Below are 22,080 nucleotides of genomic sequence, written 5' to 3'. Positions count from 1 at the left end.
AAATGTCATCGATTATACTCCACAGGGCAGAACTGGGATCAAAGGCTGGAAATTACAAGAATATAGAGGAAGGCTGGTGATGTATATATAGTTTTTAATTAATTTTAATTGTTTTAAATTAAAGTTCACATGTTTATAGACTTCAGGAACTTCCTAAATAAATCATTGATAGGGACTTCCCTGGTGGTCCAGTGGTTAAGACTCTGCACTTCCACTGCAGGGGGTGCGGGTTTGGTCCCTGGTTGCGGAACTAGGATCCTGCATGCCACATGGTACAGCCAAAAATAAATAAATAAATAAATCATTGATGACTTACTAACTACGAGAGTATCCAATGAAACCTCTGTACTGGAGAGGAGTTGATGAGACTCTTTCCAAGGGCCTGTCTTCTCCAGAGGCCCCTCGTATCACAGAAAGCATCTTGTTACCCAGAGCCACAAATGAACAGCCCATAGAGACTAGATATAAGGGAGACTTGTAGGAACGAGGTGATCTGAGGATGGAATTGTATCCAAAAGGAGTGATTCACATTGGGTGGAGATTAAATGACTCCGACACATGCTCTCTCATGAAGAGTTTACATTTTAGAGAGGTCCCAGAGGAGGAAGGAAATACAAAGGCATTAGAAGAAGAGAAGGAGAAAAACTGAGCTTCAATTATGGAAAAGCAGATACAGCACATAGCAACCGACAGTCACTTCCGAGAGAGGAACAGGCTGAGCAGGCTTCCACACTTCCTGCTGGCCAACACTATGCTATATCCTGAACAGTGCTCCACTTCCCCATGAGACCTGTCCATTCACCTACCAAGGGCTACTATCCTGTGTGAATTTACTCAATCACCAGAGGGAAACCTGAGACAACGCTGAACTTCATCTGAATTCTGTACTCCTGGAAAGCAAAAACTGTCAAGAAATTACCCCTCACCCCTTTTGTGTTCCTGGAAACAGCTTACTGCAAAGAACCACTCTTCCCCATGTAGCTTAGATAAGACTCACGATGACCCCTTGTAACCTATGACAAGGCCAAGACACAGACACTCCAAATTCCCATTCTTTATCTCATAAATGATTAGCTGAACTATTTGTCCCCAGTGACCATTCTGGTCGATCAATGCCTGTTAACCGGACTTGACCTAAATTTATTCAGGCTTCTCTCCTTCCTCCAAGCCCCTGAACTTTGGGCCACCCTTGAGCAATGGAAGGTGAACAACCCCTCTTTAAAGACCCCCTCCCAATAATCAGCTGGCCTCAAGGAAAAACATTCCCTGATCAACTGTTCAGTCATGCCACCCTCTCATCCCATTGCCCCACATCCAATTCTTTCCAGCCTGTTTACTTCTCCCTGTAAAAGAAAAGCCCTTTTCTGCTTGAACTTTGAGATGCTTATAGATCTCATGGTCAAAGTGGTTCTTCCTACTGCAATATTCCTCCTCTTCCTATTGAGATAACCCTCGACCCCTTATTATAATAATCTTTTTGAATAAAGCCTCTTCTTTTTACCTAAGTCTAGATTTGTTTTTGACACTTTCAACTTGCAAAGAGCCTAACTTTACAAAACACAAATTAAAATAATTAAATATCCTCTTATTATTGATATTTATTTTTACAGAATCACAACTATTATGTATTTCTTGATATACACCCACATAATAAAATATATAGAAGATACAGACCACCATAAAATAAACTAAAATCAAACATAAATTGTTATTTTCCCAATGTTTGAAAACAAAAATTACTTAATATCATTAATTACTAAAATAATTAAAATAAAGCATTAAAAACAAGCATGAAAAGTTGAAACCAACCGAGGTTTGGAAATTGCAGAAATAATTTCTTTATATTTTACTTTTGTCTTCTGTAGATCAATCATCTCTTTACAAAGTCAAAAGAAGAAAAAGCTTGATGAACTTGTTTTTATGTTGGCCAACTATTAACTCAGGCATTAAACTAACAATAATACAGCTGCTAAAGTTCTTTCTGAAGAACTTTCTGCCAACAATCTGTCACTTTTCCAGTGGTCCAGTACCCTAGTTTCAACTTAGCATGGATACCATGTAGAGTTAGCAGGTTAACTGTATCACATACATAAAATAAACCTTCAGTGTTTTTAATGAATAAGGTAAATACATGATATTTCTATTCCTGAAGGGATTTTTTTTCTAAAATACCTCTATTCCTATTTATGAAAAAATATTTTTAAATAATAAATACTCATATTATAAGCAGATAGGGCAGGGGGTCCCCAGAGCAAGAGAACCAGGCATGGCTTTCTTGACGTAAGAGAGGCCATTTTGGCCTAAGTCATTTTGTGATCTAAGCCTGGCCACACTGCTTGCCTTTGAACAGGTCTCAGTAATTAATGATTTTAAGGGAAGTGAAAGAATGCAGGAACAAAGGAAAAGCAGTCAAGAAACAATAGTTCAGCGATAAAACCGAGTCCTAGTTCCTCCTCAAGGGATATATGTAATAATCTGTGTGAGTTCTGCAGGAACTAAGGCCCCCATCAAGGTGGAGGATGGAATGATGATGACGACCTTTTCTGACTTCAATCAACTAAAGCTTTGACTCTGTTGACCTTTGCCCCAATTCTATGCTGAATTCTCCTCTGCTCAAGCCCCTTCATGAATACGCATACACCACTCAAGTCCCTTCGTGAGTACGCAAGTACCCGTAGCTTAAAACTTCCCCAATTTTGCTGTTCTGCGAGACACTGCTTTGGAAAAGATCCCTGGTGTTCTCCCTACTTGTTGCAAGTAATAAGTCCTTCCTTCTCCCAATCTTTGGCTTGGTTGTGTCTTTTGGCCTGACACCCACCAAGACTCGAACCCAGCTTTAGGGTAACAGTATAACAAATACATCACAAAAAATCAACTACTCACCAGCATTGACTATAGCATCTACCTCTAGCAATGTGATGTCACCTCTATAGAGAGAAACTTCTTCACTCAAACTTTTCTTCACCTGTGATGTTTCCTGAGTATTTTCTTCTGTAATAAAGAAGGAATATATATTAATAGTAATATTCTTATTTAATTTAATAAAGACAATTTGAATACAAGAGCCAATATGGGTCACACTCTGATACATTAGACAAGTGGAAATAAATGTATAAGTACCAGGGATGTGACTGACTTATTCTCTATTTATTGTGTATTCCCCAATACAAATGCAGTATCACATACATAATAGGCATTCAATAAATTTAGGCATGTTATATGGGTCAACAAAAAGTTCAATGTTTACTATTAATATTATAAAAATATCAATTTTAAGATATAATTATGTACCACTGGTTTCACAAGAAGATGAGAAAAAGATGTGTAACTACCAAGACAAAATAAATTTTTACAATGAACAAGCTTATTTCTATTTTGTTCTAATTACCTAAAATGCATCCTTGAAAAGAATTTTTACTCAGAAAAAAAAAATTTAGGTTCAGCTCTTTGCTACTTCTAAGTAATAAGCTGTCCCTCGGAATGGTATGGATCAAGAACATTTGAAAGTGTGATACTGCTCCTTTATCAAATTCTATAAACCTTTCACTCTAAGAGGGCGCTGCTAGATTGAAAAGAGAAAAAGCTCTGTCCTGCACACAACAGCCAGAAAGCTGGTATATTTAAAACAAGCCAAAACATTATCTTCCAAAACCTGACATATTTTTTAATGTTTTTGAGGAGTACTATAATCTGAATTTTCATGTATTTCTTTACAGATAGTAATGTTAAAATATATTCAGCGAAGCTATATAAAATCAACGTTTTAAAATACATTAAATTGCTATACATAAAAAGCTTTTTAATATAACTTTAGGAAACATGATTTATAAATTCAAACATTTTAAACTCATGATCTATGCAAATCTTTCAAGGGGGAAGGTAATGCTATTGATTCACAAAGACACTGTCAAATGAGCTTGCAATAATGAGGTATGTAGGGGATTTGAGGTGATAGGTTACAAGACACTTAAATTGTCTTCGGGCCCCGATAACCAAAGAAAAAAATGGCCAAGACGAAGGAAATGATCTGTGGCCATAAAAGTGATCTTTCCTCTCTCTGCCTCCAAAGCATCCCCTTCTTTACAATCACTTTTCTCCTTAAAGGATTCTAATCAATTATTCATTGGTGGTAGTAGCAGTAGTAGTAATAATAATAAGCAGGAGAATAATGCGGGAGAATTGTACATTAAAAGAGTAGAGAAAGACTTTAGAAGACCTCAAAATAGAAAACACTTACAGCCGACTTGACCACCTCAGGGACTCCTAGAGTGCTGTTTCCCTGAGTCAGGTAAAGACTAAGAGTTAGTCAGATAAAGACTAACTGTTCAATTCTTGGTTCTGCCAATTAACAACTGGGTGACCTTGGATAAGTTATATATTTTCGCCATGCCTCAGTTCATAAATTACTGGCTCCTTTACAGTTAACATGAGTTCATTACACTTAGAATAATGTTTGGTCCATAGTAAGCTCTCAACAAACATGCCCCTTTTTTACAAAGGTTTTACAGAGGTGACAAATATTATTTCAGCATCCATACTGAAATACCACAATAGTTTTTAAATATTTTCAACATTTATTATTATTATTATTCCCTATCAGTGAAAGAGATAGGATTTTGTTTGTGCTCTTACTAATCTGTCAATGCCTGGTCCAATGACAAAGACTTTGAGCAAGAAGACCTTGAGTTCCATGACCAATCAATTTCTATTCTTACTACTTTTACCAAATTAGAAAGTCCTGATTCCCAAATAAAGATTGTTGGATGATAATAAATATTTGGTGGCTTTGTCAGAAAATTCTGGATATTTGGACTATTGTAAACCTAGAAATTATAAAGACTTCTCACTGATGATGAGTTTTAAAACTCCATCAGGCATTAAATTGATAAACATATCACAAATGAAAGCAGAAAGATTGACTGTTTCAACTTGGGAGACAGAGTAAATCGATTCCTGACCTATCCTCTAGTTGCATTTAGTTCTAAAAAGTATTTCTTCATTTTCTTATGAAGCATTATGTATGTAATATTGCACTTATAGTCATGTAAGACTTTTAAACATATGTGGCAACAAATCATGTATTTTTTTCCAGAAGAAATTGTTAAAGAATTGTATTAGAAAGCATCAAAGTTTAAACTATTTATATCACAGTTCAGTTTTCTTAAAAGAAATCCTAATCTCTCAACTGCAAACTTTAAAAATGGGACATTTTGAGCCTAAAGGTTCAAACAATTCAACGTATTAAATAAATGTAGTGCTATGACATGTCATTCAAGTAAGTTACTCAAAATGGTCTTATTAGAATTATTAGCATCATGAAGAAATATCTTTATCTCTCTTTCATTTTAAAAATTCACATAAGCATCTTTTTTCTTCAGAGCCAGATTTATACCTACTGTCCAGTTCCTCACATGGTGTATCAAAAAGGCATAAATGTACTCAAAAACTACAATTTGATAGTACTAATAATTATCAGTATTTCCTCCAACAATAAACCAAAACCAAATGGCATATTTTTGACCACCAAGTGTTCTCTGTAAATATAACAATGTAAATTACCATTACAGGCCACATCTTTTACTTGAATAGCAATGTACCACCTTCCTTTTCACACAACTGTGTTCCATCAGCACTGATCTCAAAGTGTCTTTTCCCATATCCTGGGTTTTCAGTAACAAATAGGACAGAAAACTGTCAAGCATTGCTCCCTCACAGACATTCTATATGTACACAAAGCACTGATTCACATTTTGTACATCATTGGCTTTATCCAGCTGAAAGTTAAAATATCTGTCAGTGTGCACATGTGATAGTAATTGTTTTTCCAGATTGTATCCTATTGATATTGTTAAAAAAAAAAAGTTTTTTTCCAGAACTACCACAATAAGGGAAAGAGATCTTAGTACAGAACTGGGCTCACTTACGAATACAGCAAGAACAAGTGGGGATTTATAACCAAGGAGCGGAGTGGGGATTAGTGGAAAGAAAATTACTAAAAGGAAACTTTGTGGGTGAGGGAAGATTTTGGTTAAACACACAATTCTTGCTGAAGGCAAGCCAGGGTGGTCAGATATCACCTAGGGTATGAGTGGGGGGGATGCAGAACTTTATTAGATATGGAGAGTGACCAGATAGCAAGGATGGGAAATTCTCTCTAAATTGATTTAGCAGGATTCTTGCTAAAATTGGACAATGCAGGTCTGGCAAGGATGGGGCCTAGTTGAAAAAAGGGTTTGGTGGAACCTGACTAAAGTTTAGTTAAGGAGAGAGTCTTTGTCAGTCTCTGCTCTTGTTTGAGGAAAGAGAGACTTCTTTCCTTTGAATAATATAAGTCCATTTCTCATTAGGCTGCCTTTGCCCTTTAAGGACCAGCTGAACCACTGGTTGAGACTTGGTAGTAGAGGATTTCTGCTAGGTGGTGCAAGCAGTCAGGCATTTAATGAGGGAAAGTTCCATAGAAAGAAAAAGAAAAACAAAGATCAATGGTTGGAGCACACTATAAAACTAGTTTCTGAGTCCAGAGGGCAGACAGTTGAGAAGATATCTAGATGTTGGGCTTGAAGCATCTTTTGCAGTTTCAGTGTCCTTGGTGATGGCATCAGGTGTTCCAGCAAACTTTCTGAATGGCCCACACAATAGCAAGCATGAAAGTTGTACATACATGATCTGTTGTGGTGATTTCTTTGAAGTTTATATCAGGTCATCCAGCTTCGGCTTGCAGGGCTTCAAGAAAGGGGCAGTTTTAGTTCTCAATGAGGCCAAATAAGGAGGAGGGGAGAAAAATTGGAAACATTTTGGAGAGTTGTAGCCAGATACTGGAGGAAACTAGGAAATTGACAATATGTGCAAGACAATGAGCAAGACTGGAATTTAATAACCCACAAGGGTGCACTACAGTTTTCCACTGAAACCTAAAATGTCTCTCTACAGTCACCCCCCCAACCCCATTTTTATTCTTGTTTACATAATAAGTCTGGTCTCATTAGATTTGGTCTGATTATTTACATAAGTGCAGCAAGAACAGTCACTGACCACTTAGGCCTTTCAAGTTTGCTTTGCTGGGACTTTTCATAAAGAATCTCAAATTAGACTTTTCAAAGCCTCTAAAGGCTAGGAAGCAAATCCAAGAACTCACCACCAGATTTAGCCTGTAATACCTACACATTTGGGTAAATTCCTCTCTTCTCAAGGTTCCAAGAATATCCTAAGGTTCCTGGGCTTGATAGGAAGTGACCTTCCTTACTCATCTGTAAGGCTGGGAACTCTATAAACCAGGTACCAGACTGGTTTCTCCAAAAGGGCTCTGTAGGCATTGGCTCTATAATGCAAATCTTAGTTCCTTAAAACTATCTGATAACATGAGATTCTATATCTTTGAGATTATCATTCACAAATATGACATTCCAACCAAAGTCTACACAACTAATTTTTCCAATTATGTTCTGTTACAAGGAAGACAGATTCTTACTGAACCTATATAAAGAATGTCATTGCCATGAAAATAAGAATACTCAAAGATATACAATGGGGAAAAGACAGCCTCTTCAATAAGTGGTGCTGGGAAAACTGGACAGTTACATGTAAAAGAATGAAATTAGAATACTCCCTAACACCATACACAAAAATAAACTCAAAATGGATTAAAGACCTAAATGTAACACTGGACACTATAAAACTCTTAGAGGAAAACATAGGAAGAACACTCTTTGACATCAATCACAGCAAGATCTTTTTTGATCCACCTCCTAGAGTAATGGAAATAAAAAAAAAAATAAACAAATGGGACCTAATGAAACTTCAAAGCTTTTGCACAGCAAAGGAAACCATAAACAAAACGAAAAGACAACCCTCAGAATGGGAGAAAATATTTGCAAACGAATCAACGGACAAAGGATTAATCTCCAAAATATATAAACAGCTCATTCAGCTCAATATTAAAGAAACAAATACCCCAATCCAAAAATGGGCAGAAGACCTAAATAGACATATCTCCAAAGAAGACATACAGACGGCCACAAAGCACATGAAAAGATGCTCAACATCACTAATTATTAGAGAAATGCAAATCAAAACTACAAAGAGGTATCACCTCACACCAATTAGAATGGGCATCATCAGAAAATCTACAAACAACAAATGCTGGAGAGGGTGTGGAGAAAAGGGAACCCTCTTGCACTGTTGGTGGGAATGTAAATTGATACAGCCACTATGGAGAACAATATGGAGGTTCCTTAAAAAACTAAAAATAGAATTACCATATGACCCAGCAATCCCACTACTGGGCATATACCCAGAGAAAACCGTAATTCAAAAAGACACATGCACCCCAATGTTCACTGCAGCACTATTTACAATAGCCAGGTCATGGAAGCAACCTAAATGCCCATCAAGAGACGAATGGATAAAGAAGAAGTGGTACATATATACAATGGAATATTACTCAGCCATAAAAAGGAACGAAATTGAGTCATTTGTTGAGACGTGGATGGATCTAGAGACTGTCATACAGAGTGAAGTAAGTCAGAAAGAGAAAAACAAATATCGCATATTAACGCATGTATGTGGAACCTAGAAAAATGGTACAGATGAGCCGGTTTGCAGGGCAGAAGTTGAGACACTGATGTAGAGAACAGACATATGGACACCAAGGGGGGAAAACTGCGGTGGGGTGGGGATGGTGGTGTGCTGAATTGGGCGATTGGGATAGACATTTATACACTGATGTGTATAAAATTGATGACTAATAAGAACCTGCAGTATAAAAAACTAACAAAACAACTAATACTAAACTTTCATTGGGTTATTTGTATGGAAATATGTTAATATAAGTGTTTCAGACATTACATGAAATTTCTAAAAACCTTATATGTTCTGGTATAATGTTATAAGTCATAATGCTAGTTATTACTTTAAAATGTATATCTCAGAAATAACTGATTTTCTTGTCAACTGCATTATTATGAACTTTCATCAAATCTTTAACCATGGTCATTTTTAAGTCTTTTGTCATTTACAGACAGTTCTGGGTGTACTCTGATGCTTTTGCAAATATGTTCCTATAAAAGGGTTTCATCTTCAAGAAATTCATGGAAAAGACTCTGACAAGTACAGGTTTCTGGTAACTGATTGTACTGCTGAACTGAATGAATAAGCATTTACAGAACTCTAATGAAAAACTGACGAACTCATAAAAGTGCTAACAAAAGATCAAGATGAAAAAAAAAATTAATTACATGGGACTGAGTGAACTGACGAGGATGAGTATAATTTTTGTGACTTTCTGTTTGAATTAAAAAAAAAAAAATCCCACAAGGACTCAGAGGCAAAGAATATACAAATCAATTTTCACTGCAAAGTAAAGCAGCTGTTACAGTGGAGGATTACTGGACTGAATGTCAATATTATGACATAGTATGAGTGTGTTTCATGTGTGGTAATTGCAATCATTTTTGCTTTTATTGTGGTCATCCATGTACAATGCTTGGTGTCAGTCTATTTATCTCTTGTAAAAATAAAATACTGTGTGTGTGTGAAAAAAAAAGGGGGGTGGTCGAAGAAGATGGCGGAAGAGTAAGACGCGGAGATCACCTTCCTTCCCACAGATACATTAGAAATACATCTACACGTGGAACTGCTCCTACAGAACACCCACTGAACGCTGGCAGAAAACGTCAGACCTCCCAAAAGGCAAGAAACTCCCCATGTACTTGGGTAGGGCAAAAGAAAAAAGAAATAACAGAGACAAAAGAATAGGGACGGGACCTGCACCAGTGGGAGGGAGCCGTGAAGGAGGAAAGGTTTCCACGCACTAGGAAGCCCCTTCGCGGGCGGAGACTGCGGGTGGCAGAGGGGGTAAGCTTCGGAGCCACGGAGGAGAGCACAGCCACAGGGGTGCGGAGGGCAAAGCGGAGAGACTCCTGCACAGAGGCTCGGCGCCGACCAGCACTCACCAGCCCGAGAGGCCTGTCTGCTCACCCGCCAGGGCGGGCGGGGACTGGGAGCTGAGGCTCGGGCTTCGGTCGGATCGCAGGGAGAGGACTGGGGCTGGCAGTGTGAACACAGCCTGAAGGGGTTAGCGCACCACAGCTAGCCGAGAGGGAGTCCGGGAAAAAGTCTGCAGCTGCCAAAGAGGCAAGAGACTTCTTCTTGCCTCTTTGTTTCGCGGCGCGCAAGGAGAGGGGATTCAGAGCGCCGCCTAAACAAACTCCAGAGACGGGCGCGAGCCGCGGCGATCAGCGCGGACCCCAGAGACGGGCATGAGACGCTAAGGCTGCTGCTGCCGCCACCAAAAGCCTGTGTGCGAGCACAGGTCGCTCTCCACACCGCCCCTCCCGGGAGCCAGTGCAGCCCGCCACTGCCAGGGTCCCGTGATCCAGGGACAACTTCCCCGGGAGAACACACGGTGTGCCTCGGGCTGGTGAAACGTCACGCCAGCCTCTGCCGCCGCAGGCTCGCCCTGCATCCGTATCCCTCCCTCCCCGCGGCCTGAGTGAGCCAGAGCCCCCGAAGCAGCTGCTCCTTTAACCCCGTTCTGTCTGGGCGGGGAACAGACGCCCTCAGGCGACCTACACGCAGAGGTGGGTCCAAATCCAAAGCTGAACCCCGGGAGCTGTGCGAACAAAGAAGAGAAAGGGAAATCTCTCCCAGCAGCCTCAGAAGCAGCAGATTAAAACTCCACAAACAACTTGATGTGCCTGCATCTGTTGAATACGTGAATAGACAACGAATCATCCCAAATTCAGGAGGTGGACTTTGGGAGCAGGATATATTAATTTTTCCCCTTTTCCTTTTTTTGTCAGTGTATATGTATATGCTCCTGGGTGAGATTTTGTCTGTATAGCTTTGCTTTATAATAACTTTATTTTACTTCACTATATTTTATCCTCTTTCTTTCTTTCTTTCTATTTTTTCTCCCTTTTACTCTGAGCTGTGTGGATGAAAGGCTCTTGGTGCTCCAGCCAGGCATCAGGGCTGTGCCTCTGAGGTGGGAGAGCCAACTTCAAGACACTGGTCCACAAGAGACCTCCCAGCTCCATGTAATACCAAACGGCGAAAATCTCTCAGAGATCTCCATCTCAACATCAAGACCCAGCTTCACTCAACGACCAGCAAGCTACAGTGCTGGACACCCTATGCCAAAAAACTAGCAAGACAGGAACACAGCCCCATCCATTAGCAGAGAGGCTGCCTAAAATTATAATAAGGCCACAGACACCCCAAAATACACCACCAGACGTGGACGTGCCCACCAGAAAGACAAGATCCAGCCTCATCCACCAGAACACAGGCACTAGTTCCCTCCACCAGGAAGCCTACACAACGCACTGAACCAATCTTAGCCACTGGGGACAGATACCAAAAACAACGGGAACTACGAACCTGCAGCCAGTGAAAAGGAGACCCCAAACACAGTAAGATAAGCAAAATGAGACAACAGAAAAACACAAAGCAGATGAAGGAGCAGAGTCAAAACACACCAGACCTAACAAATGAAGAGGAAATAGGTAGTCTACCTGAAAAAGAATTCAGAATAATGATAGTAAGGATGATCCAAAATCTTGGAAATAAAATAGACAAAATGCAAGAAACATTTAACAAGGACGTAGAAGAACTAAAGAGGAACCAAGCAATGATGAAAAACACAATAAATGAAATTAAAAATACTCTAGATGGGATCAATAGCAGAATAACTGAGGCAGAAGAACGGATAAGTGACCTGGAAGATAAAATGGTGGAAATAACTACTGCAGAGCAGGATAAAGAAAAAAGAATGAAAAGAACTGAGGACAGTCTCAGAGACCTCTGGGACAACATTAAACGCACTGACATTCGAATTATAGGGGTCCCAGAATAAAAAGAGAAAAAGAAAGGGACTGAGAAAATATTTGAAGAGATTATAATTGAAAACTTCCCTAATATGGGAAAGGAAATAGTTAATCAAGTTCTGGAAGCACAGAGAGTTCCATACAGGATAAATCCAAGGAGAAACACGCCAAGACACATATTAATCAAACTGTCAAAAATTAAACATAAAGAAAACATATTAAAAGCAGCAAGGGAAAAACAACAAATAACACACAAGGGAATCCCCATAAGGTTAACATCTGATCTTTCAGCAGAAACTCTGCAAGCCAGAAGAGAGTGGCAGGATATACTTAAAGTGATGAAGGAGAAAAACCTACAACCAAGATTACTCTACCCAGCAAGGATCTCATTCAGATGTGATGGAGAAATTAAAACCTTTACAGACAAGCAAAAGCTGAGAGAGTTCAGCACCACCAAACCAGCTTTACAACAAATGCTAAAGGAACTTCTCTAGGCAAGAAACACAAGAGAAGGAAAACACCTACAATAACAAACCCAAAACATTTAAGAAAATGGGAATAGGAACATTCATATCGATAACTACCTTAAATGTAAATGGATTAAATGCTCCCACCAAAAGACACAGACTGGCTGAATGGATACAAAAACAAGACCCATATATATGCTGTCTACAAGAGACCCACTTCAGACCTAGAGACACATACAGACTGAAAGTGAGGGGATGGAAAAAGATATTCCATGCAAATGGAAATCAAAAGAAAGCTGGAGTAGCAATTCTCATATCAGACAAAATAGACTTTAAAATAAAGAATATTACAAGAGACAAAGAAGGACACTATATAATGATCAAGGGATCGATCCAAGAGGAAGGTATAACAATTGTAAATATTTATGCACCCAACATAGGAGCACCACAATACATAAGGCAAATACTAACAGCCATAAAAGGGGAAATCGACAGCAACACAATCATAGTAGGGGACTTTAACACCCCACTTTCACCAATGGACAGATCATCCAAAATGGAAATAAATAAGGAAACACAAGCTTTAAATGATACATTAAACAAGATGGACTTAATTGATATTTATAGGACATTCCACCCAAAAACAACAGAATACACATTTTTCTCAAGTGCTCATGGAACATTCTCCCGGATAGATCATACCTTGGGTCACAAATCAAGCCTTGGTAAATTTAAGAAAATTGAAATCGTATCAAGTATCTTTTCCGACCACAACGCTATGAGACTAGATATCAATTACAGGAAAAGATCTGTAAAAAATACAAACACATGGAGGCTACACAATACACTACTTAATAACGAAGTGATCACTGAAGAAATCAAAGGGGAAATCAAAAAATACCTAGAAACAAATGGCAATGGAGACACGACAACCCAAAACCTATGGGACGCAGCAAAAGCAGTGCTAAGAGGGAAGTTTATAGCAATACAAGCCTACCTCAAGAAACAGGAAACATCTCGAATAAACAACCTAACCTTGCACCTGAAGCAATTAGAGAAAGAAGAACAAAAAAACCCCAAAGCTAGCAGAAGGAAAGAAATCATAAAGATCAGATCAGAAATAAATGAAAAAGAAATGAAGGAAACAATAGCAAAAATCAATGAAACTAAAAGCTGGTTCTTTGAGAAGATAAACAAAATTGATAAACCATTAGCCAGACTCATCAAGAGAAAAAGGGAGAAGACTCAAATCAATAGAATTAGAAATGAAAAAGGAGAAGTAACCACTGACACTGCAGAAATACAAAGGATCATGAGAGATTACTACAAGCAACTCTATGCCAATAAAATGGACAACCTGGAAGAAATGGACAGATTCTTAGAAATGCACAACCTGCCGAGACTGAACCAGGAAGAAATAGAAAATATAAACAGACCAATCACAAGCACTGAAATTGAAACTGTGATTAAAAATCTTCCAACAAACAAAAGCCCAGGACCAGATGGCTTCACAGGCGAATTCTATCAAACATTTAGAGAAGAGCTACCACCTATCCTTCTCAAACTCTTCCAAAATATTGCAGACGGGGGAACACTCCCAAACTCATTCTACGAGGCCACCATCACCCTGATACCAAAACCAGACAAAGATGTCACAAAGAAAGAAAACTACAGGCCAATATCACTGATGAACATAGATGCAAAAATCCTCAACAAAATACTAGCAAACAGAATCCAACAGCACATTAAAAGGATCATACACCATGATCAAGTGGGGTTTATCCCAGGAATGCAAGCATTCTTCAATATACACAAATCAATCAACGTGATACACCATATTAACAAATTGAAGGAGAAAAACCATATGATCATCTCAGTAGATGCAGAAAAAGCTTTCAACAAAATTCAACACCCATTTATCATAAAAACCCTCCAGAAAGTAGGCAGAGAGGGAACTTACCTCAACATAATAAAGGCCATATATGACAAACCCACAGCAAACATCATTCTCAGTGGTGAAAGACTGAAAGCATTTCCCCTAAGATCAGGAAGAATACAAGGTTGTCCACTCTCACCACTATTATTCAACATAGTTTTGGAAGTGTTAGCCACAGCAATCAGAGAAGAAAAAGAAATAAAAGGAATCCAAATCGGAAAAGAAGAAGTAAAGCTGTCACTGTTTGCAGATGACATGATACTATACATAGAGAATCCTAAAGATGCTACCAGAAAACTCCTAGAGCTAATCAATGAATTTGGTAAAGTAGCAGGATACAAAATTAATGCACAGAAATCTCTTGCATTTCTATACACTAATGATGAAAAATCTGAAAGTGAAATTAAGAAAACACTCCCGTTTACCATTGCAACAAAAAGAATAAAATATCTAGGAATAAACCTACCTAAGGAGACAAAAGACCTGTATGCAGAAAATTATAAGACACTGATGAAAGAAATTAAAGATGATACAAATAGATGGAGAGATATACCATGTTCTTGGATTGGAAGAATCAACACTGTGAAAATGACTCTACTAACCAAAGCAATCTACAGATTCAATGCAATCCCTATCAAACTACCACTGGCATTTTTCACAGAACTAGAACAAAAAATTTCACAATTTGTAATGGAAACACAAAAGACCCCGAATAGCCAAAGCAATCTTGAGAACGAAAAATGGAGCTGGAGGAATCAGGCTCCCTGACTTCAGACTTTATTACAAAGCTACAGTAATCAAGACAGTTTGGTACTGGCACAAAAACAGAAATATAGATCAATGGAACAGGATAGAAAGCCCAGAGATAAACCCACACACAGATGGTCACCTTATCTTTGATAAAGGAGGCAAGCATATACAGTGGAGAAAAGACAGCCTCTTCAATAAGTGGTGCTGGGAAAATTGGACAGATACATGTAAAAGTATGAAATTAGAACACTCCCTGACACCATACACAAAAATAAACTCAAAATGGATTAAAGACCTAAGTGTAAGGCCAGACACTATCAAACTCTTAGAGGAAAACATAGGCAGAACACTCTATGACATAAATCACAGCAAGATTCTTTTTGACCCACCTCCTAGAGAAATGGAAATAAAAACACAAATAAACAAATGGGACCTAATGAAACTTAAAAGCTTTTGCACAGCAAAGGAAACCATAAACAAGACCAAAAGACAACCCTCAGAATGGGAGAAAATATTTGCAAATGAAGCAACTGACAAAGGATTAATCTCCAAGATTTACAAGCAGCTCATGCAGCTCAATAACAAAAAAACGAACAACCCATCCAAAAATTGGCAGAAGACCTAAACAGACATTTCTCCAAAGAAGATATACAGATGGCCAACAGACACATGGAAGAATGCTCAACATCATTAATCATTAGAGAAATGCAAATCAAAACTACAATAAGATAACATCTCACACCGGTCAGAATGACCATCATCAAAAAATCTAGAAACAATAAATGCTGGAGAGGGTGTGGAGGAAAGGGAACACTCTTGCACTGTTGGTGGGAATGTAAATTGATACAGCCACTATGGAGAACAGTATGGAGGTTCCTTAAAAAACTAAAAATAGAACTACCATACGACCCAGCAAACCCACTACTGGGCATATACCCTGAGAAAACCATAGTTCAAAAAGAGTCATGTACCAAAATGTTCATTGCAGCTCTATTTACAATAGCCAGGACATGGAAGCAACCTAAGTGTCCATTGACAGATGAATGGATAAAGAAGATGTGGCACATATATACAATGGAATAGTACTCAGCCATAAAAAGAAATGAAATGGAGGTATTTGTAATGAGGTGGATGGAGTTAGAGTCTGTCATACAGAGTGAAGTAAGTCAGAAAGAGAAAAACAAATACAGTATGCTAACACATATATATGGAATCTAAGGAAAAAAAAAAAAAAGGTCATGAAGAACCTAGTGGCAAGATGGGAATAAAGACACAGACCTACTAGAGAATGGACTTGAGGATATGGGGAGGGGGAGGGGTGAGATGTGACAGGGTGAGAGAGTGTCATGGACATATATACACTACCAAATGTAAAATAGATAGCTAGTGGGAAGCAGCCGCATAGCACAGGGAGATCAGCTCGGTGCTTTGTGACCACCTAGAGGGGTGGGATAGGGAGGGTGGGAGGGAGGGAGATGCAAGAGGGAAGAGATATGGGAACATATGGATATGTATAACTGATTCACTTTGTTATAAAGCAGACACTAACACACCATTGTAAAGCAATTATACTTCAATAAAGATGTTTAAAATAAAACAAAATAAAATAAAATAAAATAATTAAAAAATTAAAAAATTTAAAAAAAAGGAATACTCAATAGAGTTTCTGAATTCTGTAGAGATCAGGTAGGGAGAAAAGCTAAATGTTTCATTTCTGTTTACAAAAGTATAATTAACTAAATTGTCATGAGTTACAGAGAGCTTGAGAAAAGATAAAAAGGGGTTCCTTAAATAAAACATTAAAGAACCAGTATTGTTCCAAAACAATAACCACAAAAATCATAATCATTCTTCGTCGTTAGTTCATTCAGTCCCATGTAACTGATTTGTTTTTTTCCCCCAGCGTTATTTAATGTGTTGGAACAACAACAGCAACAACAAATCCACATACTTTCTTTATTCCATTAAAACAACAACTATATTAAGTAATCTTATATACTGAGATCTCTTTCTGAATTCTCTATTCTGTTCTACTAAACATTTTTTATAGTATATTCTTTTTTTTCTTCTTCATGTAATGGATTTTTGTTCTGCTTGATCTTGGGTTAGCATTTTTTTTGTTTTGTTTTGTTTTGTTTAAACCAGTCAGCTTCTCCATCAGTTCTGGAAATCCTTACTTGGTCCAGCGGTACAGTCTCAAAGTTATTTAAGCAAAAATGTCTTTAGAAGCCTATACGCTAGAGTGCTTGCCATAGTCCTTTCCATGGATCTCTGAAATAGTCACTTTTTGTTGAAGACAAAGCACTCTTGCCTGTAGTTGACTGCAAGAGCTTTCAGGGAAGAATCAGAGTAAAACAAAAATTATCTGTGAATGATAAAAGACTTAAAAATGGTCATTGTTAAAGATCTGAAGAGAGTTTATTATAAAAATGATATAACTGATAAGGGAATCTGGTTATTTCTATGACATACAATGTTTAAATAACTCGAATTATAACTGACAAAATTATACCAGGACATAAGATGGACGAAAAGAATACTGGCAAATTTCTATGAACTTCATACAATTTCTGAAATATACATAGTAATAATTTTTACCCACACAAATAAAACCATGGGAAGGTTAAGCATCAATTCTTTTTGGACAATGTTTCCCATGTAATGTAATATATCAAATAAATCAAAATTTTTTAAGATTTTTTTTTGATGTGGACCATTTTTGAATTTGTTACAATATTGCTTCTGTTTTATCTTTTGGTTTTGTCGGCCATGAGGCATGTGGGATCTTAGCCCCTGACCAGGGATCGAACCCACACCCCCGGCATTGGAAGGCGAAGTCTTAACCACTGGACCTCCAGGGAAGTCCCCTTAAACCAAATTATTTTTTTTACCTTTCCTTTTTTACAAGGTAAAAAAACAAATCCTTTGAGATTTTCCAGGAACCCTCTGGGAGATATCAATCTCAGTTAGAATTCAAGATTTCATTTAGGATTTGATTTGGGGAACATAATAAAAACAACATAAAGAACAGGAAATTATTTTGATAAGACATAGAATCTTTATTCCTAAGTAGATTACTTAAAAGATAAAGAAAATCCTTTTAGGATCTCTTATTAAGATCAGACTAATAATCCAAGAAAACTTCGTTACTTTAACAGAGAGAAAACCCAACTCTAGTTTTGCATCAGTACATTATTGGGCTCATTTAAAAACAAAAACAAAAAACAAATTCATTCAATCTTAGCTAATTTGATCACAGATAAAATTCCTCTTTTGCAAACCTTCTATAACTCTATATCCATTCAGGTTTTCTCTGACATTTTTTCTCTTTCTCGTTCTGAAATAAGCAGTGATCTCAATTTAGAATAAAATGACTCTCATTTTCCTTAACAACAACAACAAAAATCCTTCATTCCTCACAAACCTTGCATACAGAGTTGTTTCTCTTATTGTTTATTATATTTAGTAGTTTCATTTATATACATTAATTATAATTTTTAACCAATTTTTATTTTACAGAGAAGACTAAGAAGTAGACAATTGCAAATTGTCACATGTCAGCATTCTGTAGCAGGCTAGCAAATTTTATACATTTACCGTCTTTCGATTTCTAGAGACATGTTTTTTTATATGGCAAAAGGACATTTATTAACAGATTCAAATACATTTAGCTTCTCTATACCACATTAAAATAAAGAAGCCAAAGTATATAAACAAAGTTATGTTCAGTAATTAGTATTTCAGTAGTTTGTTTTACTTAGAAATAATCTAGATTTTTATAATGAATATCTATACTTAATTTAACATAAGTCTAAGGTTACAAGGTACTAAAAAGAGTTTGGAAACTATTTTTACGCAGACATATTACAACATAAAACAAAGCTCACCATCATCTCAAGTTATCTCTCTGTTAACTATTTTTACAGCACATGCATGTTAGGCAAGTTTGCAAAAGCAAAAACCTAAAAAAGTTAAACATGTGGATTTTCTTTTACTGCTACACTTGATATACAAGAAGTCATGGATAACAAGCAATTCATTTTTACTACATCTTTACTTGTATATTTGGTCTTGGGTTGAATTTATAATATTTATAATCTTAAACATCTAGTAGATATAACATAAGCTTATTTGACTAGTAAACCCAAGTACAACAAAAATGTATGCTCGTATTATACTTAACTGCTGATAACTCAGAAGACATACCTGTTTTTTTAAACCAACAATATTAAACTAGTCTTATTTACCAGAGATTTACCCAAGTCATGTAAACTTGAAAAGTTTTTGGGTTAGTTTCTGTATTTCTGGGAGTTTTAGGAATATTTAACTTATGTAATGCTAATTTATCTCTAAGCTAATTTGCATAGAGCTCCTTCATGGGATTTTATGAATTAATTTGGTAATACCATCCGAAAGTAGAAAGATATCATATACACATAAATGCATATGTACATAAACATACATACAGACAGATGCAAACAGAGACCTTATAGCTTTCACACTAAAATTTTAGCCATGAGTCAGGTAAATATAGTAATATGCTCTGGTCTTTGCTCCCCTTGATATTTTTATCCAAATTTTGTTTCTGGCAGAAGGAGCAACTTAAGGTTACCTGTTCAATACAAGGGCTAATGCTTTTTACCGGTATTTGTGGAGGAGACTTTCAAGATTTTTCATTTGCCCTGATATGTAATCTTACGGAGGATGTGGACTAAACTTTAGGTGAGAAACTGACAGGAGACATCAAGCAGCTGCCTGGCTGTCCCCAAAGCTTTTCTGAGTGGACAAAACATCCAGTCTGTTTTCAATCACCTTTTCTTCCTTTTGAGCCTCAAGTAGTTGCTTTCAGGGGCCCCTGAGTACCTTGAGAGTCCCCAGTTGGGAGCAGGGGGCCTAAAGTTCAAGTGACTATATGAGCTGAGGAGCTTAAGTAGGAAGGGAAAAGTCTGGCAGCAGGAGAGGAGGGATGAAGAAGATAGGGGTTTTGAAGAGGGATATATCAAAGGATTTAAATGGAACTGAAGGGAAAATCAAAGGTGTAAGAGGAGGAAGAAGGACCAGAGCAATGGAAAGGGAGAGGTCTTAGAGGATCCAGTCTGGGGAAATCTTAAGTTTCCCAAAGAAGCCAATGAAGTTCCAAATTATCCTTAGTAAAGTCATGCCAGCAAGAAAGGAAGTAGACAGTGATTGCAGAGCATATAGTCCTCAGGGCCTCAAGTGCAGGGAGGGGTTTCAGTGAACTGAGAAGTCCCCATGGGAGAAGCAGATCAAATAAAGACAGAGAACAGAGAGGCCTTACAACGAGGCAGGAAAAGCCTTTCCAGCCCAGGAGTGAATCTCTGCTTGAAATAAAGAGCCAGGAAGAAAGATTTCCAACCCAATAAGCACCTTTTAAACAAAGAAGCCTGGACCTCTAACCCAGCTTCAGAGAGTATACTTAGAATCTTAAGGTTAAAAATCTGTCCCTACTGTGCTTCAGCTGACAGTCATCTGGAGCTCTGGCTCAGTGGAGATCACCACCAGGCACTGGATCACCAATGATCTCTACATCTCAAATGATCTCTACCTTTCATTGTCTTCGAGCTATTTTGTAATTCTGTAAATTGTAGAAAACAGATAATAATGCAAATGATTCTTGTCTGTGGAAATGCAAATAAATTATGTTCCCTTGAATGCAACTGATACTTTCCTATGGACAATTTGCATTTATTAGTAAATTCATTTCAGAGTTCCTTACTATGTATACATGTGTGGTTCTTTAAATTCTCCTTTGAACCAGAGTTAAATAAAATTGTTGATAAATATTCAATTTATATTTGTATGAGTCATAATCTCATCTTTATAAAAACATTTCCCTCTAATAGACATTTTCATTTAGTTCTAGTTTAATTACTTAACTAATACTTGTATAGCATTTACTATGTGCCAGCTGCTGTTCTAATGCTTACAAATATTACAGCCTATAATCCTCAGAACAAATCTACGTAGTACATATTACCACTATTCTCTCCATGTAGATAAGGAAGCTGAGGCATACAAAAAGGAGGTCGATGGACCAAGTACACACAGCTGGTAAGTACAAACCTGGGATCTGAGCCCAGGTAGCCCGTGCTCTTTACCAACAAGCTAGGCAGGCTCTCATTTACCTATTTTATTATAATGCATCCAACTCTGAATGAGGTATCTGTTATTTAGATCCTGTCTTTCCCTTTAGTTGCAAAATGCATCAATTTCACTCCCCCCAAAAAGCATTATTTACTTCTGCCCTAGAAAAAAAGAATAATAATGTTTATTGAAGTGGTTACCATACTTTGCAAATAATACAAGGGCCTCAATGATTTCTCGCTACAATTTACAAAATTTCATAACATACAACACACGAGGCATTAGAGAACCACATAATAAAATCAAATTTGCACATATTAATCATGCATTTTATTTGTATTTTCTCTTTTTCGTTTATTTATGCAACATCATCAAACTTGCTGATTCATTTGTCCCAACACCTACTCTATTTGTACTGAGATTCAGTTTACTATTTAAATTTATGACCTTATTCTGAGTTCTGGCATTTATGTTACTATTTCACCTCTTTTTTAGGCATAAATAAACCATTTTAGAGATACTGATCCATTTTTATGTAGGAATATAATGCAATGCTATAGTAACAACAAAAGCAAATTTAATCAAATATACATTAACTCACTAATAACATTAAAATACCTTAGGAGAAACAAACTTTGTTAACTGAATCTTAATTAAGATAAACTCACCAACATTCCCCTTGTTTTAAAAGCATAACCCTTAAGACTATAATATTGATAATATAATACAATTTTCATAAAAATCATAATTATATTTTACATTTCAAACTTTTTAAATATATTGAACAAAACTGCCTCATCACTTTTCCTCTGGAACTGCCAAATTACCTAAAGACCATTTGATATACAGCTAACAGACCATCACTGGGTCCTCTGACGGCTCAGAAGACTAAGATACTAGGAGATATTCACATGAAGTGCCTAGAACACTTCAAATTCTTATGTTCCCTCATATTAACATCCTCTATATTTTAGCACCCATGGGCTTGATAACAAAA

At 37.2% G+C, this 22,080-nt stretch overlaps 1 protein-coding gene across 9 annotated transcripts in view; it reads right to left on the bottom strand.

Moving 5' to 3' along the window:
• The window catches only part of MACROD2 (mono-ADP ribosylhydrolase 2), a 1,951,733-nt gene that overhangs the window by 1,858,249 nt on the left and 71,404 nt on the right, over positions 1-22,080 (bottom strand). For all 9 annotated transcript variants that reach the window (XM_082428622.1, XM_082428620.1, XM_082428619.1 and 6 more), the window contains exon 3: positions 2,884-2,991. In XM_082428622.1, coding sequence (XP_082284748.1) covers positions 2,884-2,991 — 108 coding nt within the window. The remainder of the gene's footprint in view (positions 1-2,883; positions 2,992-22,080) is intronic.

Source organism: Balaenoptera physalus (assembly GCF_965194825.1).
Source record: "Balaenoptera physalus genome assembly, chromosome: 16".
Lineage (NCBI taxonomy): Eukaryota > Metazoa > Chordata > Mammalia > Artiodactyla > Balaenopteridae > Balaenoptera > Balaenoptera physalus.
Note: the sequence above shows the minus strand (reverse complement) of the source record. Positions and strands in the feature narration are given on the sequence as shown.